The sequence below is a fragment of the Haemaphysalis longicornis genome, unplaced genomic scaffold, assembly GCF_048455015.1.
Source record: "Haemaphysalis longicornis isolate Haplotype H1 unplaced genomic scaffold, Haemaphysalis longicornis Haplotype H1 scaffold_2, whole genome shotgun sequence".
NCBI classification, from domain to species: domain Eukaryota; kingdom Metazoa; phylum Arthropoda; class Arachnida; order Ixodida; family Ixodidae; genus Haemaphysalis; species Haemaphysalis longicornis.
In genome coordinates, this window is record NW_027526295.1 from 193271654 (window position 1) to 193298938 (window position 27285).

Sequence of the window (27285 nt, forward strand, 5' to 3'; positions counted from 1 at the left end):
GACACGTAACGCTGGCGCCGCCATGTTCGGTTGCTCGCTCGCCTCCGAAGCAAGTCATTGTGTCAAAACCGCGCTAAAATTATCGCCGCAACGCGGTTTACTGAAGAAGTTTGAATCATATTGTCTGTTTCGCGTTGCTAGGTCTCGTGGGAAACGAAAAGAATAACGCGTTGAGCCCGTTGGCCCAATTGCGGCGGCACGGGACCGTTCGAAGGTTGTCTCCACCCTGTACAGCGGTGTTGGTTTGTTCCCGCGTTTCTTTACGTTCCGTAACCTAGATGGCGCCACCATACCGTGGCAAGCGTTTGGTTTGTTTTTGCCCGCATTTAAACCTGGCTTGTTTTTGTTCTGGGAGAAAATATTCGTTCCCTGAAACAGTGCTCGCTCAACAAATGGGGTCACGTAAGACACCGTTGCTTGCGTCAATCGGCCAGTGTCGTCTGAGACAACCCCAAGCCCCATAGTGCTGTGCAGCTAAACCAAAGCATGCTGTGCGCAGTACGAACAGCAGAACGCATCAGTACTTCTATGTTTACATGTGCTTTCGTAACTTCCACTGTTTGTCCCATCATTCCTATTGCTTTGTAAAGAATGTGCCCTAAATTTAAGCGCAAATCGCTCGTTCGTATAGTTTGTAAGCTCTACCTAATTTGCATCTGCTTCTGCCAGCCTCCGCCAATCGCAGAGCTTAGCCCATGTGACATCACAGGTTCTGTTGCGGGAAATGAGCTGGTGGGTCGCATGACCATTCCCGTTTTTCCTAATTATGTAGCTTATTTGAGCGAAGTTTACGTTAAAAGTGGTGTCAGTATGATTCTAACGAGACAATCTTTTGAATGAACCAAACTTGTGTTTTCTCTTCATGGCTCCTTTAAAGGGGCCATGCAGGCAAAATACAACATTGTTTTATTCAAAAGTCTTCATGTTCTATAGTGCCCCAGCGCTTGTCCGGAAGCAAATGATGCTTTATTCACCGAGAAATTAATCAATTTAAGTTAACATTTTGATTCTCCTGCCAAATCGTGTGTTTTCATGACGTCTGCAATGACATCACAACAACAGGTCTATAAGCTAAACTTGGTGTGGTTTGGAGCCTTCTTTACTGTTAGTCGATCTAAATGATTGATTGATTGTAGGGTTTAACGCGCTGACGGAACGCAGGCGATGAGGCACGCCGTAGTGGAGGGCTCCGGATTAATTTTGACCACCTGGAGATCTTTAACGTGCGCCGAAATCTCGCACACACAGGCGTTTTTGCTTTTCGCCTCCATCAGAAAAGCGGCCGCCGGGGACGGGAATCGAACCCGCGACCTTGTGCTCAGCAGCGCAACACCTTAGCCACTGAACCACTGCGGCGGGTCAGTCGATCTAAATGATGCCACCATAGCGCGGTGAGCTGTTTTCTGCTATTGCTTTGTTTTGGACTGTGTTTGTACCTGGCTTGTTTTTGTTAAGGTAGAAAATAATTGTTTCCTGAAACATGACGTTCGCTCGGCAAATACGGTCACGTAAGACACCGTCGCTTATGCCAATTGGCCAGTGTCGTCCAAGACAACCCAAACGCGCCGCAGTGCTGTGCAGTTAAAACAAGCATAGTGCGCGTAGTAGCAACAGCAGTACGCATCGGTACTTCAATATTTACGTGCACATTCGTAACTTCCACTGTTTACCCCACCATTCTTACTGCTATAAAAAATGCAAACAGCTCATTTGGCAAGCTTATAAGCCCTGCCTAATTTGCGTTTGCTTTTGCCAGCCTCAGCCAATCGCAGAGACAGGACCCAATCGCAGAGACAGGACCGTAACAGGACCTGTGATGTCACATATGACATCACAGGTCCTGTTACGGGAAATGGGAAATCGCAAGGCCATTCCCTCTTTTCCTAATTATACAGCTTATTTGAGCGAAGTTTACGTTAAAAATGGAGTCAGCATGACTCTAACGAGGCAATTTTTCGAGTAAACCAAACTCATGTTTTGTCTCCATGGCCCCTTTAAATACTAATACTATGGCTTAGTACTAATACTAACAAGTGCCCTTTGACCACAGCTTTTGCACAACACAAGCAACCCAGCCACAGCGAGATGGGCTACCTGATCTTCTCGAGAGTCAAACTCGGCTCCGCAGAGTGAGCAGCACATGACGGTCGACACCTTGAGGTCATCCGTTTCAGGCACGGGTTTTTCATCTGCAGGATACAACATAGGAAAAAACTTCTGCCAAGCTGAACAAATGATGCAGCTCCTGCCGACCAATGCTTACAAGCCAGTCAGGAAATCGCCTGGAACAGTGGCTGCCCAATGGTAGTAAGCCAAGAGGCTTAACTCTTTGCTTATCTGTACGAGTAACAAGCCAATATGCACTACAGCATTAAGACAGCTTATGATTGTCCTAGCGTATAAACCACACAAAGGAGCCTAGGAAATTTATGGATTCAAAGGAAAATTTGACGTCCACCTCAAATGCAACTGTACGGCTACAAAGGAAAGCTGTACAGATTTATCAGAGAATTCGCAGCTGCAGTAAAATTAATCCTGGTTGAGGATTCGAACCCGGGACCACATCCTAACTAGGGCAGCTGCTCCACCAACTGAGCTAAGCAGGAGGCCAGCTGTTTGCAGCGCGAAAGTGAATTGATCAACAACTCGAAGTAATGAACAGTCGGTAGAGCAACTGCCCTAGTTAAGTGGTGGTCCCAAGTTCATATCCTGGACCAGAACGAATTTTTCTTCAATTAGGAAGTTTCTGACAAAGCTCTAGTGTTTTCTTTTGTAGCCGCGCAGTTGCATTTGAGGTGGATGTCAAATTTTTCTTCACAGAAACTTACTCCACCTTGGGGATTTCTCCTAAATTTGGTAGGAGTTTATGGATGCAGTAAATTGGTATCACTTCTGGCAGCCTAATCCAGGTGCCTGGATTAGTGCATGGTGGCTGTGCCTTTATGTGGCATAATTTTTGCTGCCTAGTGCAGGTGTACAGAGGGACTACAGTCATGTCTCGTTAATACGGACCCCGTTAATATGGTTACCCCGCAATATAGACAAAATTTTAGGCGCCCGGTTTCTCGCAAAGCAATTCTGCCCCATTAAGGTAGAAACCCGCAGGCCGGACCATGGACGGCTATTTTGGGGACGAAATTTGGCATTTTTGTCTCGTTATTATGGACACAGGTCCACAAAGCAAAAATAGAAAAAATGACCGGTGACCCCCACAGGCCCCAGCACGTAACAGACATTCACTGTTGGCCGAAACATGCATTTATCTCGGAACGCTCTCCCTTCAAGTACCATCAAATTACGTCGCTACAGGGTAGTGACGACCGGGTGACACCCTTTATCAAACAAGATTGTCCGGTTCGGTATGCGCCAGAAAGAGCCAGTCATGAGGCTCAGGACAAGATAAGACGATAATAGTTTGTGACAACATTTGACATGCTTCACTGGTCACTTTGGTTTGGGCAAAGGCTGGTGTAAAGCGTAAATGGACCGAGCTTTCCACTCAGCTGCAAACAGAAATATGCCACTTCAAAAGTGAGAAGGCTTCAGTGTTTGTTCCTTAATGTTTGGGTTTTTTACCTTTATTCTTTATTATGGACAACTCACATCATGGACAGGTTTTCTGGGGAATAGAGGCGTCCATATTAACGAGACATGACTGTATTTGACTGTCTGAGTGGTCAGTGGCACAAGAGTAACAAGACAAAATAGTAAAAGCCACATGCATCAAATAAAAAATTTAGTGCCCTTCCATTCTGTGAAGGATGACCTGCAAAGCTGGATGCAGTCCACGAAGTGCACGAAACAAAAGACGTTTGTTCGTAATTAGCGACTGAACATACTTCCTAGCCAGTTAGCTGAATAAAACTTGGAAAGACTCAAGCTTTATTCTAGTGTAGTCATCTTACTGTTCGTGTAACACATCAACCCAATCCATTAGACCACTGAGGACAACGGAGAGGTCGCATGGGGGCGTATGATACCCATTAAACCTCCCGCCAGCACAACGGTCATGTCATCAGTGAGGGCATGAAACCTATAGCTGCACATGCACACCTCCCTCCCACTACTCCACACCTGTGCACACATAAACCGGCAACCGGTTACATGCGCATGGTTAGAAGTGAAACACACCGGCGAAAATGTCACTCTCAAAGCTCCTCAAGCTGGGCAAGAATTATTGGCTTACGTCGGTGTTCCAAACTGACAAATTTCTGTTCATTTAGGAGGGATACGCAGCTACTCGACGAGCTGGAACTTGTGGCAGCAACGGCTTTCCATTGTTTTCACGCCCATTCGAGCTTCTGTTCTTGCTGACGCTCCTTCAATTCCCCCTTGTTTTTCTCAAGAGAAAGAGATGCGTCAATCCCATTGACAGTTGAAACATGGAAGGACTATAGTTTTATTCTAGCACACAAACATGTGGCTGTCCATTTCCCTCCGGTGTCATAGGCATCTTAATTTGAATTAATATTACTTAGAATTCTTACTAACCACCCAAACCCAAACCGCTTGACCACGGTGGACAGACAGGTCGCATTGAGCCGTGAGACTTCAACGCTTAAATCTCCCACCAGCACAGCAGGCATGTCATCAGTACCTGCAAGATGCCTAGCTGTGCGAGGATGCCCCCCTCTGTCCACCCCCAACCCGTGCAAGCATAAACCAACAATCAGTGATGGGCGCATGCTTAGGCGTGTGCCCATCACTGATTGCGCCCATCACCGCTTAGGCGTGTGCCCATTACCGGCGAAAATGTCTCTCGGAAAGTCTTTCATACTGAAGAAAGATTATGCGCTCAGGTTGGTGTTCCATGAGGACAAGTTGCCCTTCATTTGGGACGGATTCGCAGCTAATGGTGGAATTTGAGGCTTCAATGGCGGCTTAACGTTTGGCAGCAGCGGCTTTGTGTCACTTTTACTCTCAGTCGTGCTTCTCTTCATTCCCCGCAACCGTCGGTATCAGCCGACTGCACAAGTTGTGAAAGATACATGGTGGCGAGGGGAATAAAAGTTGTGAAAAGGGGGTCGGTGGTGGCGGGAAGGAGCACGCAAGCAGCGCCGAGTAAAGCGGCTTCACCAGAATGAAATCTGGGGGGGGTTAGACATGTCCTGCCTCGCAGTAAAGGGTTCATGCAGAGCCACCTCTTGTAAACCACCTTTTGTTGACATGAAAGCGCATGGACTGCGCACTGTGGCACTAGTGAGTAATGAAATGACAACTGGTGAACCACCAGGATAACAGAGTTGGTATCAAGAGATCGACTAGAGAAGGGGAATGCCATTGACTGAACGGAGGGAATCAGGAAAATTTGCAGTCAAAGAATGGACATGTACAGTGGACCTAAACAGGCTGTTGCTGATGATGACATAATTTACCGTGTCTCGGGTTGAGAGCTGAGTAGAACTCCTGTTCCAGTTGGGGTGTGCAGTTGGCGAGTGAGAGGCCAATGAGGTATCGCTCAACCTTGAAAGGGTCTGTCAGTTGCCAGGTGAAGAAGTTCGGATACGTGGAGGAGGAGGCAGGCTCGGATGAACTTTGGCCTGATGCAGATGGTCCTGCCGATGCCTCGGACATACTGAAAAGTGTCACCACAAAATTACATGTGGTCTTTGAAAGCTCGCGATCGCTGTAATACAACATAATAAACTCAAGGGACGGCATCAGATCGTGCACAAGCAACGTTTTACTGGTATCTTACTGGTATTTACAATCAGCGCAACTTCTGGCAACAAGCTGTCCACTGCAGTCAGGTTCGAAAAGCGGATTATACCGAAAAAAGCCGGCTAAGCGAGTCGATTATAAAGGTGTAATCAGGTAGGCGACACAAGCACGCCAAATGCGGCCAATCCGGTTCCCGTTTACTTGGAATTGCAATGACATGAAGGCCGCGTTACGCAATAAACTGCAGACGCGCGTTTGTGCTCGCCTGAAACAGAGCTGGCCATGGGTAGTAACATACGGCTGTTCAGACTCTCAGAAATTTATTACAGGTCTTAAGCCGCTAACGCAGGCGCGGCGATAGTGAACTCTCGTTTCACGCGGTCAGAGAATGAATGAATTTGAACTCACATTTTGGCAAACAACGTGCTCGTCCGTCCGCGTACCTGCTCACCCGACAGTCGGGACTAACGTTTTACAATCTCTGTAATAGGTGGCGCCAGCTGTGGTTGCATTTACGTCTCTTATCAGTTTGGAGAGGTTCCTTTTCTTTTTTTTGTAGAACTGATACATTATCAAGGGCGAAAAAAAGACGTTGCGAGGCTTCGTTGGCCGAGGTGTAGATTATTGGTCGGGCGCACGTTGAAGAGAAACTTCTTGCTCTCAGGTCGTCTGTCCTTTCTTGGGGTTGCAACTTTCGAGGAGGAAAAACGTCTTTATTGCTTGAGTTGCTGCATTCGCGAACAAAATACCCTTATTTTCCTCGCGCGCAAATCAATTGCGTCATAAACCAAAGCCAGCAGCGAAACGAAATCATGAACATCATTCGGCTAGCGGTTCTGCGCACGGTTGAAAACAATGCACGCACCGTTTGGCCTGCTGGCCTCGCCGCAGCACCAACCGCCTGGAAGCAGTCTGCTGCGGTCGCGCGCACAAGCTCCTGCGAGCGATCAGCTCCGGGACTTTGTCGCGCGTCGCACGCCCGTTCAGCTGCTGTTGGCATGAACTGGTCGGCGAAATTGCAACGTTTGCTGGAGAACTTCGACATCACGCGCATCAGTAAGTCGTGCCTCGATTAATTTCGGATCGCAATCGTTTCCCGGGTGCGTTTCCAATCGCTTTCGGGCTCTCTCTCCATTGAACCTTCGCGTGCTGCGTTTTCTCTCGTGCCTTTCGATTACGACCCGGTTCACCAAACGGAGCTATTTTATGCTATCTGACGCGTTCGGGGGCGCGGTGAAAACGCGCGAAAGCGAACGACAGGTCGACGCAAACTCTGGCCACCGTCCATTCGGGGGTGTGACGCGGTGCGGCGATCCAGCAGTGATTTCTCCGTGCTATTTGCGTGGCATCGGATGTGGTTTGAACGTGGCTAAGCGAGACGTCGCGTTCTTCTCGCAGGTTTCTATCATGAGAAATGCAAGCCGTTCTTTATTGGCGACGAGCAGATGGGCTTCATTCGGCCGAACGACTGGGTCCACCTGGCCCCCTACAAAGATGCCTTTCACTACGACAACAAAACGAACCGGGTTACTCTGAACCCTGCTTGGAAAACGTACGAGGAACGCAGCGCTAAGGTCGCCGACGTTTTGCAAGATATACGGAGGAAGAAAATCTTCAAGACGCTGAATGGATGGAGGAACGAGGTATGTGCGATGCTGTTTACGTGTCCGCGATCGCACCGGCCACTGTGGGAGTTGCTAAAAATAGCCGCAGCGTCCATTCAGTGGGCGCTCATCCAATCGGGGTACTGTTAAAAGGCGCGATAATCAATTTCGAAGGTTGTCGTGATTAATTACTGATCGAGCCATCTTACCTCGTTTTTTTTTTAATCGTTTAGGGCTACGATGTCAGTGCAAGATACGGCGACAAGCCTGCAATGAAGATGGAGAGGGCTGCGACCTGTAAGCGAAGCAATTATATTTATTAAGGACGATGCTATATGTACTACGTAGTGGAGCCCCACCGGAAATTGCTATACGCACTACCCATATAGCGCCATCTATGAGGCTCTGTCAGAAACTCCCGAGCTTGCTTGGTGGCGGGCTGACGCGACCTTCGTACGAACGGCAAAGTACCTGCGTACCTGGTTTCGGCCACAGCAAAGTTTGCGCTGTAGTCATGGGCGTGAAATAGATTATGACTGCCCACAGGGCCGTTTACGACACGTTTGAGCATTTAATCGAGGCAGGAACAGAAATTACGCGGGCAGCCGGTGCATAACATACGGTGTTGATCAACATATCATGCGTTGTGTCGGGCCGCCCGCGTCATTTTTTTTATTTTACTTTTGAGTTTTGCGTAATCAAGTATGTATCTATAGTAGCCTCAAGCTGTCTATTCCTGGGTATTGCCAACTCTCTAAATAATATCCCACGGCGGCTTTATTCGCCTTAATAAGATTCTGAGATCCCTGAGTGAGATGTCTAATACGCTGCCCCGTGCCTCTTAGCGCGATGTGGTTTCGGCGGCGCACAAAACACCAGTTTTAATTGACTACGCAGCAGTTAACTAAAGCATGTTCTACAGGAACTCTTGAGTACAAACGGGGGAACGCGCACCTGTGCTTTTAGCTCGTATGCGTTCGTACACCTTGCCTCGAGCTGTTAAAGTTGGCTTTTCCGCATGGCTGTTAAGCTGTGCAAGGAAGTCATCGGGGCTAAACGTGATGGTAAGAAACCCTTCTGATCAGGGCCGTACCCAGAGGGGGGGTTTGGGGGTTCGAACCCCTCCCGAAATCTTTTCCAGGCAGCACGTAAACAATACTTACTGCTGCTTTCAGCAAAACTGCCCCCTTCCCAAAATTCATAACACCCCCCGAAAAAAATTTCTGGGTACGGCCCTGCTTCTGATGTAAAGCAGCTAATCCATAGTGTTTACGAAACTCTTAAGACACATTCTTTTGCAGTGTTACCTTTAAACGTTTCACATCCCTCCTCCCACTCAGCCTTATTTTGGCAAATAAAGGCGCTTTCAACATGCAGACACAGGAAAAGGAAACCGGAAGATGCATGTATAGAACTTTTATCCTGCATTCTTTCACGTGCATAATGTCACATGCTAGCAGGGCCATTTGTCCAACACGGTTTACGTTGTGTATTGAAGCAGTTTCTTACCAAGCTCCAAAGACTCCCCTAGGCAATTTCACATCACGAATGGTAAAAAAAAAATATGTAAATTATGTGGAAGCAATGCCCATCTCTTCATTATTGACATTTTCTAGTTTATCAGAGCTGCTGCAGCCAAGCATTATGTTATTTTTAAAGTAGAAAATACAGAACGGCCATTTCTAAGCAGAAGGAAATATATATTGATTAGCATCTGCATTGTTTGAATTGTATGTTTTCCAACTGGCAGGGCAACTGCTATTATTTCTATGCCACATAAGATGCCCATGATTTTGCTCAAGTATGTGGACTCTTAGGTGGTTACATGCTGATAAAAGAATTCTGTGCTACCTTCATTCACACCTTGCAACTCGTCCGTGCCCATGGTGAGCATGCAGGGTGCACGTGTGACGCTTAGCATGATAAACTTCAGGCGACGTCAGCTCAGTTGTACTGAGAATATGTCTACTCCAGAATGCTTAAATACCTGAATCAATCATGAAAAACAGTCAACTCAAAACAACCTGAAAGAAAAGAAGCACCACCTACCCTAAAAGAAAAAGAAGACAAGAAGAAACGGGTTAACTAGTTTACATTGTTTTCAAGTTATCCAAAAATAAGCCTGCATGCAAAAGGTCCAAGAAAGGCTGTTGTTTCTTACACTTTCAAGAAGACATCAACACTGCTATTGTTTTACAATATGAAGTAAATTTTTATTACACCACATCCTCAGCTTCAATTGAAGTTGTCCTTTCTGGGTGACCTGTAAAACCAAAGGTGCAATACAATTAGCAATACGGCTATGTTGCTTGTATTACCGATAGAAAAAAAGCACAAACATAAACATGGCAAAACCCAGGACCTTTGTTATGTTTTTTCATTGTGTTATTTTTGTCTTACTGGCACAATTTGAAGTCTTGAAACCAACTTTCGTGAAAAACCTATTGAGCACGATTTTCCATACCAACCATTACTACATTAAATGGCTGCACAATACTTTTTGCCTGAATGTAAATGCGGCTAAGAAATTTACTATTATTTTGAAGCAGCCAGTTTTTATGGCCAGTCACAGAAAATGGGAGCAGATGCCGTTGGTGCAGGGCTGCATGCGACCACACCGTGTGAAGTGTTGTGCAATTTTTTTGCAAATCTGCTAGCCCGACAGGAACCACACCGCATGCAGAAGCTGTCGTAGTTTTTGTTATGAATTGACGTGAACCTTTTTCCTCCTCACTTAGAACTGATCTCCTTTTTTTTGCTGTTTGGTCCCGTTTACAGTAAGAACTACATTTTTTTAGGAAAAAGGAACTGCCACCCAAATAAAACCAGTACTTCTGAGTCAAAAGAGCAATGCACAAGATTAGAATCATACTACACAATGGGAACATATACATGTTGCCCCCCCTCCCCCCCGCCAGCACTTGCACCCTCCCCCATGCCCCCTCCCTATTCTTGCCCGAAACAATGGATTTGCCCTCTCAAGATAAAATTCTGCAGACGCCCATGCTAATACATACGGAACCAGTGAAGTGTGCAGCTGGTCGAATTTGTTCTCAATGCATAAATACAAGGCTGCTTCAAAGAGAAACAAGGCATTGGTGCCTTCCTGGTCTGTTCCACAACTTTCACTACAACCTGGAACGATGTTTTGGCCCTGAGAAAGATTCAATACACTAATTATACGGCACTAGAAAGCGGATACAAGCATCATCACTGACTCTCCCCATCTCCTATTATTAGCTTCACACTTGTTGATTAAAAAAGTGCTTGTCCTTATGCGTTATCGCACTTGTAACAATGCATGAAACGACATTTAACAAGGTGAGGGGAAACGTGCTGAAGATATCCAATACGCGTTCGCACCGTTCAGTTGCTCGGGCCGGCTGAAGGAACCACGCGACATGCATGCATGCTCGCGCATCGGGTGGAAAGGCTGGTGACGGAAATATAAGCTCGGCGGTCGACGCGGGTGTCCAACTTCAACATCAGTAAAGCAAGCGTTACGGGACAAACCAACGAGGCCAGAAATACCTACCTTCAGATGCTTCAGACTGGGCAAGCCGTCTTCGAACCACTGCGGCGTGTTGACGGCGCGATCGGGAAGTTGCCACGCCAACTTGACGGCCCTGGCGCGAATCGTGTGCATCAGCCCGGCCCACGATTCAAGACTTGCGCTTTATTACCGTGATTTGTCGCAGGGGGGGTCGATCCATCCATGGATCGTTCAAAAGCTTCAAAAGCGACGACAAGCAGCCATGTCGACCGGCGAACGCTTGAGACCGCGTAAAAACAGTAAAAACATAAAAAAAAAGTGCTTCTGACAGCGTCCATAGATGGCGCTATATCGGTAGTGCGTATAGCAATTTCCGGTGAGACTTCACTACGTAGTACATATAGCATCGTCCATTTATTAAAATAAAAAAAAATTGTTGCCATTACATGATAGTAACTGGGTACCGCACGTTGTCTTCCTTCGAAGGCTTATTTGGTCTGAAGCGGTACGGAGTTCACATCAACGGGTTCGTCAGGAGGCCCGATGGATCTATGAGTGTCTGGTTCCAACGCAGAGCAGCAACCAAAGAAACCTTCCCAAACAAAGTTGACAACATGGTAAGTATACCCATGCACTCATGTAATGACGTGAATGAAAAAAAAAAAAAAAAAAAACCCTGTGCGGTGGGTGTATGCACTAGCTAGCAAATATTGTGCTATTTGCCTGATCAGTACATAGACATCATGTAACAAAGCCAGTTTTTTGCATCATATATGCTGCAAAAAATAAAAACCGACTGTTTTATTTAGATTCAAGTAATTGTATTTGTTTTAATGCATTTGTGTGTGTGTCTGTATATGATTATTGCACAAAACGCTTTATTTTTGCCACTTCTAAATTGCATGCATTCAGCTATAAATTTGGCCCTGAAACAATTAGTGCGAAACGTCAACTTTTGAAACTACAATAATGGTCAGCAAAGCAACTGCAAGGATCGAGGCTATTTGATACAGCATCCTCATTCCGTGCCAAAGTTGAAAAAAATTGAAAAAGGCTGTTCATTACTTTCACAGATCATGCAGAGCCTACAAAAAAAAAATTGTAAAAATGCATTTAGTACGTACTGCACCTTAGCTGCGGTAAAAAGGGCTTGCAAGATTGCTGGGAGGAAGATGCGACGAATGATTTGGTGATGTTTACTCGTGCTTTTCTTGTTCTGCATCTGTCGGAGCGTTTGACAGAGAAAAAAAAATTGGCTGACAATTCTGACACTTTTTAATGTAACGTTTGAGCGCAACTGCAGCATTCTCTGGTGGCGCATAGCTGCCGCGTCTCAGGAAGTGATTGCGTTATCAGCAAATGCACGACGGCACACGCTACTCTGGCGTTATCTCGTAGCGCACCACTGCCATGGAGCATGTCTTGCACGGCCTTGGCATACCGCCCTCCCCTCACACTTTCAACTGGATACTTTCCTCCTCCGCTTTCGTGTTCCCCTATCTCGTTTATCTTCAGTGTCCTCTTCGTTCACTCGGTTACAAAAAGGCCGACAATGGCGCGAAACCACTGGAGCGGGCACTAAAGAGCTGCGCTCTAAAAAGCACATTAAGACAACTGATGATGGGTACAGAGCCCTCCTTTGTTGCCTGCAACTGAAGTAAACAAGTTTGCCGCCCTCTTAGTTAGAACTGCATTGTGTGACCTAATGTAATCCTTCATTACACTACAACATGGTTTGTAACACTCCAATGTAGCTGGTAGTACAGAGAGTGATATCGTGGGATTTGAATGAGAAACAGCAATGTTTCATCCTGCTCGTCTCAGAAGAAAGAAGGAACATAAGGCCCTTCTTGCTGATGCAGTTGCTGGTGATGTAGTACTATACTCGGTTACAACTCAAGAACGGCACCACCTCATGTAGTGTATCACTCCGCCAAAGCGCCGGACCCGTGACGTCAGTGCGCGCGCGTTTTGAAAGGGGTTTGCTATGAATGTGTGATATCGTCTGCCTCGTCTCACGCAGTTTGTTTGTCGTCACTGGAGTCGTTTATAAGCATATTAAGTCCAAAAAATCACGGGAACGGCTCACGCCATGTTCAAAATATTCCCAGTAACACCCTACTTGCGCCGCGCGGAGAAACGTCCGGCTATGGTGATAAGGCACAGCCACGACTTTTGGTGCCGTTCTTAAGTTGTCACCGAGTATAGCATTCTCGATTAGTTGATGAGTCACTCTTTTAGTTGACGTCTACTGCGACACTTTCAGGTGGCCACTTTTTGATATACAGCACCAGTAGATTTATAATACATAGCACCAAGCTATACTAATCATCTCCTCGCTTGCAAAACACTTTAGGCTTTAGGACGCTTCCATCATTGTATAGCCAAGGCAGGATCCAAAAGGCCGCTGATTTTTTGTTTCTCCTCTCTTTTTTTTTTCCCCCTTCTCTCTTCCCCCTTGTGTTTTGCAGTTCATTGTCTGCTGAGAATCCACAACTGCCCTTCTATTTTTTAGCTTAGAAAGCAAACATGGCTTCATTGTTCAGTAACAAAACATGTCTCGCATTTATCAGTAGCTGTGTGGAAAAATTATTCCGGTTTTCTTTTCCTTTCTTTTTTTTTTTTTTTCTTGTTGTTGCTGGTTTTAGAGTTGCGAACACAACGGAAGCATCTACGACGTAAATGCGTCCTTGACCTATCGACATAGTGTGAAGCATTTTGTTGTAAGTGAGAAGGCAAAAATTAGAAAGGCTTGCCATTTATTCACAGTCCCGACATGGCCTAAATTAATCCACAGCCTCTTCCCAGTGCAGTCACTCCTGCAGCCTGGGAGCATTATCCTCGTTCTCGTGAGAAGCAGTGGGAGAGGATTTATGTAGAATTTGTATGCATCATATTTTATGCTCTTGCCAACTCGTTCCAAAGATAAACATAACACAAAATATTTTTTTCAGGTGGCTTACATGACGTATAATGCTGCAACGTGACTTTCCCCTTTTTGTTTTTCTTCCAGGTGACTGGGGGATTTTGCGTCGGCTACACCCTGATGCAGTGTGTGCGGAAAGAGGCCCAAGAAGAAGCATCCCTGCCAGACCACCTGTTGAACGCCATCCGGCCAGCTGGGAATGTCTCGTAGGTCCTCTTTTCCTTTCCTAATGCCACCCTAGCAAGCTCGACAAAATAGGCAGTTGGTTTCGCATCATTTCATGTGTAACATTGCAAACGTAGGAAATGGGTTTGAGAGCATTGATTGGTGTAGAGCTAAAAACTACACCTTGGTGAATAGGGGAGAGAAAAAATAGTCTCAATAGTTCGAAACTGCTTCATCCAGAATGCTAAGCAATGCTGATGGACTTTGCAGTCTCGTAATTTATTGCGGACCTGTGCCAATAATTTTCACCTGAGTGGGTTAGTTCTCATGGTCATGCTTTTGAGTTACGGAAATTTTTGCGGTATTGTGTGTAGTCTAGTGTATGAAATTTATGACGTATATCATATCAGATAAGGTATTTATACCAGATATATCAGGGCATTATATATACCTGCCGTTAATTAGAGTGTTTCTTTTTTTTTTTTTAATATAGTCTTCGTAGTCCCAAAGACATCTGTAGTGTTAGTTTGCAGCGTACACTGCTGATTAATAAATAGGAAGATATATTTCTCAGCACTATTGATATATTTTGAAAGCAAAAACCTGTGACATAGGTAATGTGCACCAAAAGACTAGTCTACGTGACCCTGCATGGTTTTGAAATTTGAAAACATGGTTGTTGAACCCGCACAGTCTGTGCATGTATTTTGGGCACATTGTCATCTGACGGATGTTGCACCTCCACGCTCGCTCAATTTGTAATTAAGAATAATGCCTGAGGCTGGTAAGTGAGGGTACCTAGAAATTTTCTCGGAAGCCTGCAACCATGTTGTGGGAGTTATATCCGAACATGAGTATTCTCGCCTCATTTCGCAGCAAATTTTTCCCAGCTTGCCATTGAATGACACAAACTTCTTAACGCTGTGTCTAGAGTGACGTCCGACAGAACCCAGCACGAAAATTAAAGTTATGACCGATGGACCTTTAGCCCTATGTTTTGAGTTACGGCTGACGTAAACTGAGTCATTAAAGTCACGACTGGCAGAATCCGAAATGAAAATTAAAGTGACATTCGACATAGGGTCAAAGTGAAAGAAATTACGGCTGATGGAGCAAAGCTACGGTCACACCCTATTTAATCTGTGTAACCTTATTGAAGTGGTCTGTCTTTACGATATATGATGTAAAATATTAAACATGTTGTTGCCGCGTTACGTCTGATTTGGTGAAGCATACATTGTTAAGTTATAGTTGAAACTGCACCCTTTCTCTGCTTCCACATTGAAAACGAGTACCAGACCTTCCTGTTACAACCCCTAGTCTAGTAGTAATTGTATTTGTTAAAAGACTCTTGACCCATGTCGACTTCGTTCCCCGCAAGAGCTACGCACTCTACAAATTGGCACTGCCCCGCGGCAAGAGGTTCTATTTCGTAAATTCATGTCGCTTGCTTTTTCTTTTGGGCATTCTATATGGAAAGAAGTCTTATGTGAATTCGTATAAAAAATTCAATTATGTTGTGTGTGTCTGGGTGTGGGTGCGTGCATGGGTGTGTGCGCATAAAAACTGCCTGTGCACGACTCAGGATTTGAGGAGCCCATTACACTGCTGCAGGTTGCATGTGAATAATACCCGTGCCACACGTACACGAAAAATGACACTTAAAGCTACCGAATGACATTATTTGGTCAGGCCGTGCTACGCGCGAAAACGTAAAGGCTTTAAATGTGTTAGGCATGATGGTAATAATGACCAAAAGGAGAAATGCGCTCATATTTTAGAAGCTTTTAACGTCGAGAAAAACGTCTTACAAAGGTTTAACGTGTTTTTTGTGAAAGGAAACGTTATGAGAAATAGTTTTTTCAAAAAAATGGTGTGAGTCGTTTCTAAAGGTGGTTTCAGCCGCGGCCGTCACCTGCCAGTGGTAGCAGAAGCAGAAAAATTTAACACGACGAGTAACACGAGGCTTTGCCTTTTGCCGCTGTTTTAGTGAACTTTGTCCTCTTCAGAACTTAACTGGACGTAACTCAAAGCATTTGTGTGAAGTTATGTCCGCTGTAAGTTTTTTTTTTTTTGGGTTACATCAGGCGGAGCTTAAAGCAGTGGGTTAAAGCATGTTGAAAGGCCATCAAATGTAACTTTAATTCATTTGGTTGAAGTTTTCTTGGGCGCAACTTCAATTTTAATGTTGGTTTTCGTCAGATGTAACTCTAGACACTGCGAATTTTTAACTGCCAAGTAAATTGCTCTGATGAACTTCTTCTTGGTCTTTATTGTAAACTGCTGCTCAGCTTTATCGATTCAGTGCTAGTTTATTCTGAAAGAAGCATCATTTTTACATGACAGCCTTGTTTCATCACCGTAAATGTGGGTGATGTAGTACCTTTTTGGGGACATCAGGTTTAACCCAATTTACAAGACTGCCAATCGGAGGAGACGTATCGGCCATGTCGGGTTTCACCCCAAAGCAAAGGACCCCATTTATGGTGGACTGTGAATGCTTGAGGAATTTGAGCAAAGCTTTGGTGGGGCATGGTTCCATTAAAGGAGCACTAACACCAATTTTCGGCGTTAATGTTATTGCACACTTCGCTTCCTTCACTCAACAGAATACCCTGGCTGAAATATGAGCGGCCTGCGACGCGAAGAACATAGTTCAATTGGATCTCATTTATCGCGCCGACGGAACAGCGGCAGAGCGGCGCTCAGCAAATGGACATCAGCGTGGCATCAGCCAGTGAAGCCAAAAGAAGTGACGTGACAGCTCTCGTCAAAAATGCGTGACGTCACTTCACGCGCGCGGCCCCACGAGAGGCGAGCGGGCGCAACACCCTCTCAAGCGGGCGCCGGTGACATCCGCACAATGCGGTGAGGTCAGGCCGGGATTCTGTCATATGCACCGTTCGGGATGAAAGCGCGGGAATTTGAAACAAACGATTTTCAGGCCGTTCAATGTAATTAACTATAGCGCGCTGAAGTATTTGAAGTGCTGTTTCAGGTTTGCCAGACCATTAAGCATCGATAAAAGCAATGAAAGTGTAACATAAAAGTTTTGTGTCAGTGCTCCTTTAAGAATTGTTATTGAAAGGAATTGATGTTGCAATGCACCGAACCTTTTCTTTCTATTTTCTTCGGAAAATTTCGACCCACTGTTTTTTTCTCGCTAATTGAATTTTTGCTCATCGAGCAAACTTCCGTCAGACTCTTGTTTCTGGTGCTTTTGAATGTCCCTTCCAGGTTCGTGTATGAGGATGACCGGGGCATTTTCCCGGAGACCATTTTCGTCTTTGACTTGGAGCTTCCTGAAGACTTCCAGCCTCTCTGCTCAGACAATGAAGTGGACAACTTCTACCTGATGACGATTCCTGAGGTATGGGCCTCGTGTACTCATTACGTTCGCCAAACCAGGAGTAAAGGAGGTTGCTTGGATGTGTAAAGGCGTGACCTTCGCTGACAGGGTCCTTGCTGAGTTCGCTACAGTCGAAGTGTGCCACTCGCAATGCTGTACTTCAAGGCTACTGGGGAATGTCGTCGAGACACTGAAAAGAGCAGAAGGGGACGAAGGCAAAAAATCTTGTAATGTACGCAAGGTGATTTTTTTCTTCCCATCTTGGCAGAAAAGTTAACCTTTGGGTACAGCGGAATAGAAATTTGGGTTAATACTGCCAAGCCAGTGGTGTCGCTTGTCCCTTGCCATAAGAAAAGCGTGCGTTGTGCAAGCTTGGGGATTTCACTCAGCTTTAGGGTGCGTGGAAGAGCCAGCGCAAGGCACGTGCTCTGCAGTGAAGCCACACAAGAAGGATGTGGGACTTGAGGCATAAAAAGACTGCTCACCTTGCTCTTACCGTATTTGCCTGATTGTAGGTTGGCCCGTTTCTTCAAATCTAAAAATCTGAAGTTGGGGGGTCAACCTCCAATCGTAACTGAAACTTATAGTATGCTGGTGATGGCAAGCTAAACGAGAAATTGTTGCAGCTGTGCATTTGCTTTCTGGCTCTACCTATTGTGTATAGTAGTTATGGCTGAACGTTCGTTTGCAGTACTTTATTTTTTCTGCTCTTGCTGGGCTTGTAGTAATACATGTGGCATCTTCTGTTGGCCATTTCGGGGCACTCTCACGAGCAGCGCGTGTTGCCAGTACATAGCGGTGGTGATGATGCTGGTGAGCCCCGGTGGTCTGATGGGGCAACTTCAGCCCCGCTTTGTGGAGGCATAAATAAGTCTTTCAAGGGTCTTTTGCACTGTGAATACAATGAGTGGCTATCAGCGGACGACTGCGAACTCGCACCAGCAGGGCTCACTGTGAAGTCTCTGGCTACTGTGTGTGGGTGGGTGCTTTTTGCATGGTCGGCCGTGGCGTGCTATGTTGTGATGTGGTCTTTTGTGAAGTGTGGGCTCGCACTGGATGACGACGTGCTGTGGGACTGCAGCAGCTGTGACGGCAGGAGCAGCATTAGTAAAGACGATTGCACTATAGTGAGGACGAGCCGTAGGTCAGCTGAGCAATATATTTTGGTTTGCTTCATTCGAAAGATTAGGTGTTTTATAGTGCCCCTAGCGCTTGTCCGGCAGCAAACGGCCCTTTACTGACTAACAAATTACACAGTTTAAGCCAAAATTTCAATTTTCCCGCAAAATTGAATTTTGTGATGTCAGTAATGATGTATCCAAGGAATGTATTCGAGCGATGAAACGCCTTTTGTTGGTTTGTTTACTATTCGCCCTATAGATAGTGCCGCAATACCGCTCAGGCCTGCGGTCCGCACTCATTTTGTTTTTGACTGGATTTGCACCTGCCTTGTTTTTGTTACAGTTGATAGTAATCGTTTCGTGAAACATTGGATTTGCTCAACAAACAGGGTTACTCAAGACAGTGTTGCTTGTCCCAATTGGCCCCAGTGTTGTGTGAGACAACCTCAAAGCGCGGGACAGCTGTGCAGCTATAACCAGCACAGTGCACGCAGTGCGCACTGGTGCTTCCATGTTTATGGGTGCGTTCGTAACTTCCATTGTTTACCCCATCATTCTTACTGCTACAAAAAGAATGTGCACTAAATTTTAGTGCAAAAAGCTCATTCTGCAAGCGTTATATATAAGCCCTGCCTAACTTGGCTTTGCTTTTGCCGGCCTCAGCCAATCACACAGCTGCCCATAATATGTCATAGGTTCTGTTGCCGGAAAAGAGCTAGTGGGTCACATGGCCATTCTCTTTTTCCCAAATTGTACAGCTTATTTGAGTGAAGTTTGCGTTTAAAGTGGTGTCAGTGTTATTCTAACAAGGCAGTGTTGCATTTTGTGAACCAAAAGTGAACCAAAAGTGAACCAAACTTGCATTCTGTCTTCCAAACTTGCATTCTGTCCCTTTTAGTGCCCTTTAACAATTCAACTACCGCTGAGCGCCATGGGTAGTGGAATTTCGTTCATACTAAAACTCTGAACACCGTCTTTCATTCGCAACGCTGTGCGAAGTTGGCATAGATGGCGCTGACAAACAGCCAAAACCAAAGGAGACTGTGAGGAACCTTGACACTTGTGAAATGCCTAAGCTAGTAATGATTTGAAACATTTGGAATTGTCTCGTACTATTTTAAGTGAAAAATAGTGTAGGTTGCTGATGCTGGGTCACTTTATGAATGTACATAAATGCTAAAAATATGACGTCGCATGGATGTTGCTGTGCGGCCGTTGATGTGTGTGGGCAAACAATAATGGAGCGGTTGCATCGAAGAAGGTACAGACAAAAACTTTTTAATACTCTACTTGACATTGGCAGGTTGCATCCAAAGATCTTGAACTGGAACGTAGGCAGAATAATAAGCTTCGGTAAATTTTTCACTCATGAGAGATACTAAAAGCCATTATGAAAAATAAATTTGGGAAGTTGTCACCTTACATGCCTGGTGGCAGGGTTTATTATTATTTTTCTTTTTTGAACAAGAAGCCCCAAAAGTGCATCCTTTCCACAGGTCAAAAACCTTGTTCTGTCTGACGAATTCAAGATAACAAGTTGCCCCATCTTGCTGGACTTCTTGGTGAGGCACCACTTCCTGTCTCCAGACGAAGGTAAGAAAGTGCACTGTGGTCTCTCACTGGCATCTTAGTGCCAGGGCTGTCAGATTAGTCTCATGCTTTGTACGCTCAACCTTTGTGTTTGTCAGCCAGAAGCTTGTGACAAATTCTTGAGCTAATCTAAAACAACTCGCCATCTTGTGTCGAGAATAGCTTCCCAGGTCAACTTGTGCCCCTCTTGCGGCAAAGCAAAACAGCATTGGATGGTCACTTGGTTATGGGAAAGGATATTTCATTGTTACCGTGTGGCAAGTCTAAGGTGTTGTGTGAGGCATAGCTTGAAGTTGTGACTCAGCAGTACAAAAGTTTTTTGGCGCACGAATATGCCAATGGTGCAGTTCTTAACCGTACATACACTCACATTGTGATTTAAAAAATGGGATGTTAAAAGACAGCGTAAGAACCATCACACATGGGAGAACGCCTGTGTTGTTTTATAGCAGTGTGCCCTATTAAGGTAGGAGAAATTGTTGTAATCATCATTTTATGCCCTATTTTAATTAGGGCATGGCCAGAAGGGGGGAATGGTACTCAGTCCTCTCGCCTCCCTTGCCCATTCCGTCCTCTTGGCCATCACTAATTACCTTACCATTACTAGCAAGTGTCGAACAACAGCTAAGTGCCTCCTCTCCCTAGCTTTAAAAATAACGGCTCTTATTTGCATGCTTGACGATAGTCCGGGGGGGTGGCACGGGGGGCTGCTTGAAGATTATCTCTCTGCTCTTGATGATCAGGTCTCCACTTGTCCCTCAAAAGCAGAGAAAAAAAATGTTTAAGCGTAGAGAATACAGAAGCACCCACAGGTGATAGAAATCAAATTCCAGTATCATGCAAGGCAGACAGTTACGTTTCGTTAACTGTGCCTCACAAGCTTGGTATGACTTACATGTTTGGAGGTGTGTCTAGGGGAAACTGGGTAGATAGGTGATTTGGGGAAATCTGAAGAGAAGGAGGTGAACTAAAGTGGTGTGTGGAGTGATGGCGGGCCACGGGTTCTCTGGAGTGGTGAAGTGTGATGCCTAGCCAGGACAGGGAGCGCCAAGGTGAAAGCAAAAAAAGGGTATTTCACTCTGGTCACTCCCCCTATGATCAGGGCCACGCTTGACTCCTGGCTGGTGTCCTCTTCCTTGCAGAACCGAACTACTGTCAGCTAATCGACACGGTGCACATGCCCCTGCACAACTTCTACCCGTCTGCCCTGGTGCCCACTGGCGTGGAGTCCAAGCACCGCTTTCACAACAACTCGTCGGCAATATAAGCGGCACGGTTCCTAAGTTAGAGACGAACGGGTCCTATGTACATATATTTATCTGTACGTGATGCACACACACACACACACAAATGACCACATGCGTATTTATCTACACGTACACGTGCAACCGGGGGGAGTGTTTTCAATGCAGACATACCACCATTCTCGCCTTTCTGTTGCTTCTTCTTGCAGCGCCCCGTGTTCAACCTTTTCCTTGTTTCCTTATTTATTACGGTGGTGTGAAACTTGTTCTTCATCCAGGCTGTTTTGCACAGCCAGCGGTGGAAGTTCTTGTTCTTTTTTTTTTTTTTTTTTTTGGTCTGTTTCGGAGCTTTTTGTACTGAGATTAAAAGCACCACTAAAAAACGTACGCTAAAGAACAGTGTCAAGCGTGAAACTAACGGGGATTTGTCTTTGGTAAATGCATACGTTTTTGGCTCTTGACATGTTAGTGCTCAAAGCACTGTGAGGACTGTCCCCATTAATGTATTCACACCACATGCTGTCTGGAGTGGTGTGCATGCTATGAGAGCTGTCTCAACCGCAAACGCACGTGTTGCATCCGGGCCGATACAGCAAATGGCAAGCCTTCAACACGGGCCATTTGACGAAAGAAAAAAAGAAAAGCTGGGTGCACAAGAGGCATGCATTGAATGAATTAAGCCAGAAATCTGATGCAGTGTCCTTAACTATTCAAGCATTATGCAAAGACACTGAAGGAATTTTGTGCATTACCATGTAAGATTTTAAACTCCAGCATTATGCAACTGTCGGTGAGAATTTTTTACACCATGTGTTTTAAATCAGTTTGTGTGTTCCAGCTCACATGCTACACTTTTGTGATGTAAACATGTTTATCATTATTGAGGAGATAATCTGGGAGAAATGTTTAAATTTTGGGTTTGTTCTGTTGATGTACAAGGCCTAAAAATTAGTATGGAAGGTACATAGTTCAGTCGTTACCATTCACAGAAACTCGCAGAACTAGAATGACACATTTACTGGACTATGGTACCGCTCTGTTTTCTCCCTCCAACAACCACACTGTCTCGCTACACTCTTCTGAAGGGCTGTTGTGTGTGGGTAGGCTTGTCTTTCAGTGAACTCCCGAGTCATTTTTACGGAAGAGTGTTTCACAGCAGCACGACGCTGCATTTCTTTTTAGACGTTGCGTAGGCTAGCGGGTTTTATAGGGCTGCACGGCCAATTCTTTCTTACTTAACGGCACTTACCATAGCTGCAGCTGTCGAAGTTGCGTGGCCTTTCTCTTTACCAGGCATTTAGACCATTTGCAGGATAGGCTAGGTCCGCTTTGGAAACATTTCTGAATGCTCACGTTCTCAAGCTCGTCATGTAGATAACTGGTCAGTTCGGTGGTAGCCAAGAGGGTGCCGATAAAGCTTTTTGTTAGTCTCCGGGCATGTGTCAAGTGTGGCATAGCGAGTGCCGTATGTTGGTCTGCATTTCGTGCACTGTCTAAGGCTTGTACTGTGTGCAATCGAGATGTCTGTGCTGCCTTAATGTCTGGGCACTTACCTAGTGCAGAAATTTGTAGAAATAAGAAGCATTTGTTTCACCTTATTCCTTCTTGGCCTATCACTATGGGCTTCTTCAAAAGTCTGCTCCAAATTCTGCTCGTTCTTTAATTCTCGTGAAGGATCGGTGTCTTAACGCAGTGTCAGCCTGTGGCAATGCAGTGTGGGTAGGATCTAAGTGTGAGGGACTTCTGCATCCTGTTGACACGAGCAGAAACTGCATTCCAAGCTACGTCATGCTTATGATATATTGTACTGGCTCGCGAGTTTTCAGGTTTATTTTTGAGCTTGACACGTTTTTACTGCAGTGACGTGCACCTAGTAACAGCAGCCCGCACAACTTCAGTTGGGGCATGATGTAGTGTACTATGTAACAGTAGCTTTAGTGCCACTGTGATCTTTTACATGGGCACTTTTGGACCTCAGGCTCTTCGCTACATGCCGTCTGCCTGTGTGAGCACGGGCGCATAGGCCTACGACAGCACGCGAACAGCGGTTCTTGCAAGGATGATGTTCTTGATTCCGTGTGCAAATGAACGGACTGGTGATGTGCTTGGAGGGCTTATTTCAATGCACGGTGGCTGACCTGCTTCAGGATTTATCTGCTGCTCTGGTACATGGTGATGATTTCACAGACCAGCTATGACGTATTAGGTGCGGCATGCAGCCTGAAGCTCCAATGCTGCGAGTAGGTATGACCTTAATGTGCAAGGAAAGCAGTGATGTTGGAGTGGCTTCACACCCACGCTCATCTCACCAGCTTCCTAGTGTGATGCTTGTATGCTTCTGGCATGGACAAGCCTGCCTTTTAAACTTATTGCAACATCCGTCTCTGAGCCTTTATGCCTTCTTATCTTTTCCTTTCTTATTTTTGATGTCTTTCATTCCTTTTTCTGTTTTGCCTATGGCAACTCCCTTTTCAGTTCTGTGTAGTTCTTTCTGGTTTGGTTGGAGAAAGAAAAATCAGTTTGAGAGAAAAGGTTGCTCCACTTGGCTGACAGCTAGCAGAGTACATCCTGAGCATGGAGTTTGCAGCATTCAACCGAATGTTTGTGAACAGTTGAAACTCGAGGTTTTGGTGCCAGCAAGATAATGGCGGAATAGCCAGCCAGTCCTCAGAAGTGAGTTGGAAGAAGTGCTTCAGTGTTAATCTCGTGCCGGCAAAGGCAATGGTGGCATGGCCATTTGCCATGCATAACTTTGCAGTAGTTTCGGTTAATCTGCGATCTTAATCCGCTGTGATAGTTTCGTGGCTAAAGCATTGGGCTGCTAATCCCGAGGATGTGGGTTTGATCCTGGTCCCGGCGACTGTTTTTCAAATGGAGGCGAAACACGAAAGCACCCGTGTGTGAAGATTTGGACGCACGTTGAAGATCTCCAGTTGGTCTCAAATTTGCAGCCATCCACAATGATGTGCCTCATAGCCCACGTGTGGCTTCGCTCAGTAAAAACTTCCCAAAATTAAAAAAATTTAGCCAGTCATTCGCAATTTACAATTGCTGCGGCTACGCTCAAACTCCAAAATTTGAGCTCACAGAAAATGTAAGAGTTTGTTTGGAGCCTGAAGGTTCGATTAACTACAGCTTATCTTGGAGGCACTTTACAGAACTAAACTACAGCTTATCTTGGAGCCACTTTACAGAGCTACATTTATGGGGACGCAAAACACTTCTTTTGCGATTTATAATGTTCCTTGCCAGAAAGAAAACTCGTCTGGGCTTGAACTACTTAGGGAGCAGTGTGAAATATTGACATTCAGATCATCAGCCCTCGACTGTGTGTACGAGTCTGACTTTATAACATGTAGTTCAATTACTTCACTGTTCGTTTCCGCATAGTATTATGCATCTCTTCGTGGAAGCATACGCAACAAGACATGCCCCGATCTTTACAGCAAGCTGCTAGTGCTGTTATAGGTTCATTTTTATTTTTGCACCTAATGTGTAGGGGGCGAAAATTGAACTGCGGGGAAATAGCTCCTTGTAGCAGGGCGCTGGTCGAACAGACTGCAGGGTTGTGAGCATTGTCATCGGAGAAGTAAAGGCGCTGTTTGTGCAGTTGCCTCTTGACGTTAGGGGGCAATTAGAGCTTGTGTTGCCTTGCTATAGTGTTTGGGTGCATTGATTTTTTGTTTTCTTGCACAGCATAAATGTAGCTATACCACAAACCACCATCATCATTATCACTGTGGCTTCTCTTGCTTAGTATTTGATGCCTGAAAACTTTTGTAGACTGTCTTCAAAGTGGGGGTGGTAAGAGAGGTTACCCACATACCTACAACTGTGCTTTGTTCTTTTTGGGCTACCAGGCTTATGTTTGTTATGCTTACATAGACCTAGCAGTAGTTTTTGTGCATTTGTGATACATATAATTACCCCAAGCAACATTTGGTAATATTATCAGCTTGCAAGCTGTATTTAAATCTTGCTTCATTAAATGCATTAGCCACTCAGATCTGCTGCTTTGTTCTGCGAGCCTGAGAAAGATTTTTATGCGAGCAAAGCTCCTGTGAAAACTGCTTCTGTAGCTGTTGTGACATCCTGCTTCGATCACTGGAAAAATTCAGTTACCTTTATGAATGAAAACACAAATTAATATAAATTAATTCAGCGTTTCAAACAAGCATCTTCATAGGCATGTGCAAGAGTGGTAAAGCAGTCAGTTGACTTTTTTCTTGTGTTGGCAATCAACAGGTACAGTTTAGTGTAGGGGGGGGGGGACTGCATGGAGTCAAGAAAAGTTTTTCTATGGGCATTAGCTCGATAGGAGCTGCCATGGATGCTTTGTGCCGCAGTAGAAGATACAAGGGATGTTCGTCACTGGGGGTGATAATCTCGCAGAAACAGAGTTGAGCTTTATGAAGTGTCACCTGAGCGTTCGTTTTACTGTGCATTGTGTACCAAGTTTGCAATGGCCCAATCTTGATTGAAGCGTTGTAAAACTGCTTTTCAATTAAGTTCTTGCCCGTATGCTATTTTGTGGCCCAGAGATTCAATTACATGATTTGAAATTTGAATTTGTGGCGATGATGATGATGAGGTGATGTGTGCTGTGATGATATGCCTGTATGCGAGACGATTCTTATGAAACTGGTGGCTGGTGCTTAGTCTTGTATATTGATTGATGGGAGGCTGGGCAGTTGAAAGCTTCCTTGGTGGTGTGTTCAGTTGATGGTCATGGCAGGCAGTGAAACTGGCCCCAGTATAATAAGCATCACATCAATGTTTAAAAAAAAAGGAATGTTTGCGTATAGGTACCCCAGGTTTTCTGGTCATGGGCTTATTAACGGGGGTCATATTCTAGGCTCTTTTTTCTTTAATTTCATCCATTATTGGCTCTTTACTTTATTTACGAGACATTGACCGTCATACAGTCGATATCTTTGAGGGTGGACATACAAGCTGTTGCTGCCGTGTACTGAGAGCTGCATCCGGCAATACAAGGCTAGATTCGCACATTTGATGAACAGTGGCTTACTTTACGTTTCAAAGTGTGAGGCTGACAGCCGCCAAACCTCCGCCCAATCGTGGGTGAGTGTAGGCAATCGTCCAGGTTTTGCGGTTTAATTTTGACCCGCCGCAGTGGCTCAGTGGCTAAGGCGTTGTGTTGCTGAGCACGAGGTCGCGGGTTCGATTCCCGGCCGCGGCAGCCGCTTTTCAGATGGAGTCGAAAAGAAAAAACGCCCATGTGTACGAGATTTCGGCGCACGTTAAAGATCCCCAGTTGGTCAAAATTAATCCGGAGCCCTCCACTATGGTGCACCTCATCACCTGCGTTGCGTCGGCGTGTTAAACCCTAAGATCAATAAATCGATCAAGTTTAATTTTGGTGGATATTGCTGGTCGTGCACCATTGCGGCAGCAGCTTGTGCATTTTCCCTTGGAAATATTTTGATGGCAAAGCCTCCTCACATGCAGTACGTCGACACGGACAGGGGTGCACTTTACCGCACACATGTTACTGAGTATGGTTTCACAGCCTGCTGTAGCTATCTGTTGCTTGCAACCGGTGCATTAGATGTGCATGTTTGAGGTGAGATATGCAAACAACTTTGGTTCAAAGTTAGCCAAGATCTCATTTATTTACAGCAGCGAGCGCCTTTGCTCGCAGTGCCCAGTCTGCCTTGGTATCCTACGCGAGTGACAGGTGGGAGTGCTGAGCGGAATATGTCATATACTTGCTGCTGTGTCTCCCAGCATGTGACATAAGGCAAGAGATGGAAGAGCAGAAATAAATACCTTCAGTTTGGCATGTTTCGGCTATTGGCTGCGTCCTCACTTTGTTTGGGAGTAAAACCGGTGAGAAACATGGCATGAAGAGTGACATAAATGAAAACAAGGGAACTCTGCAAGTTGCAAAGTGAGTGGATGTGTGAAAATTTGGTTTTAAAGAGGTAGGTTTGAAGGTCACATGTATGTTGTTTTATTGCTAGGGGCTCTGGCAGCAGTGCAAACTAAGTCACATAATCGCGTTACCTAGTAGACACACTAAATGATGTCTGTTGTTGATTATAGGCCTTCAATTTAGTGACCATACCGGTAGTTTTGTTAGCTTGCTCTCCCCTGAGTTTTCTTTTAGGG

General features: G+C 45.4%; 2 protein-coding genes across 3 annotated transcripts in view; one reads left to right on the plus strand and one right to left on the minus strand.

Moving 5' to 3' along the window:
* Nucleotides 1–6220, minus strand: part of LOC144169713 (tRNA endonuclease ANKZF1-like) — a 43693-nt gene extending 37473 nt beyond the window's left edge. The window contains exons 1-3 of one of the 2 annotated variants that reach the window (XM_077699026.1): nt 6070–6220; nt 5376–5575; nt 2095–2189 (exon numbers count right to left, since the gene is read on the minus strand). In XM_077699026.1, the coding sequence (XP_077555152.1) occupies nt 2095–2189; nt 5376–5574 (294 nt within the window). In that variant the 5' untranslated portion in view covers nt 5575; nt 6070–6220. Of the gene's footprint in view, nt 1–2094; nt 2190–2263; nt 2338–5375; nt 5576–6069 lie in introns of those variants that run through there. The other variant, XM_077699027.1, reaches the window with a different exon arrangement.
* A 190-nt stretch (nt 6221–6410) lies between these two features.
* On the plus strand, nt 6411–26956 carry LOC144169716 (uncharacterized). Its single transcript, XM_077699028.1, has 8 exons — nt 6411–6717; nt 7060–7304; nt 7499–7562; nt 11245–11375; nt 13772–13890; nt 17087–17219; nt 19816–19912; nt 21052–26956. The coding sequence occupies exons 1-8, from the start codon at nt 6474–6476 to the stop codon at nt 21174–21176; spliced, it is 1158 nt and encodes a 385-aa protein (XP_077555154.1). The 5' UTR covers nt 6411–6473; the 3' UTR covers nt 21177–26956.
* Nucleotides 26957–27285: the final 329 nt, after the last annotated feature.

Coding starts and splice junctions, on each gene's coding strand:
- LOC144169716 (XM_077699028.1), top strand. CDS start 6,474: ATGAACATCATTCGGCTAGCGGTTCTGCGCACGGTTGAAAACAATGCA. Junction 11,376..13,771: donor CAAACAAAGTTGACAACATG/GTAAGTATACCC, acceptor TTTTTCTTCCAG/GTGACTGGGGGATTTTGCGT. Junction 17,220..19,815: donor ACCTGATGACGATTCCTGAG/GTATGGGCCTCG, acceptor TCCTTTCCACAG/GTCAAAAACCTTGTTCTGTC.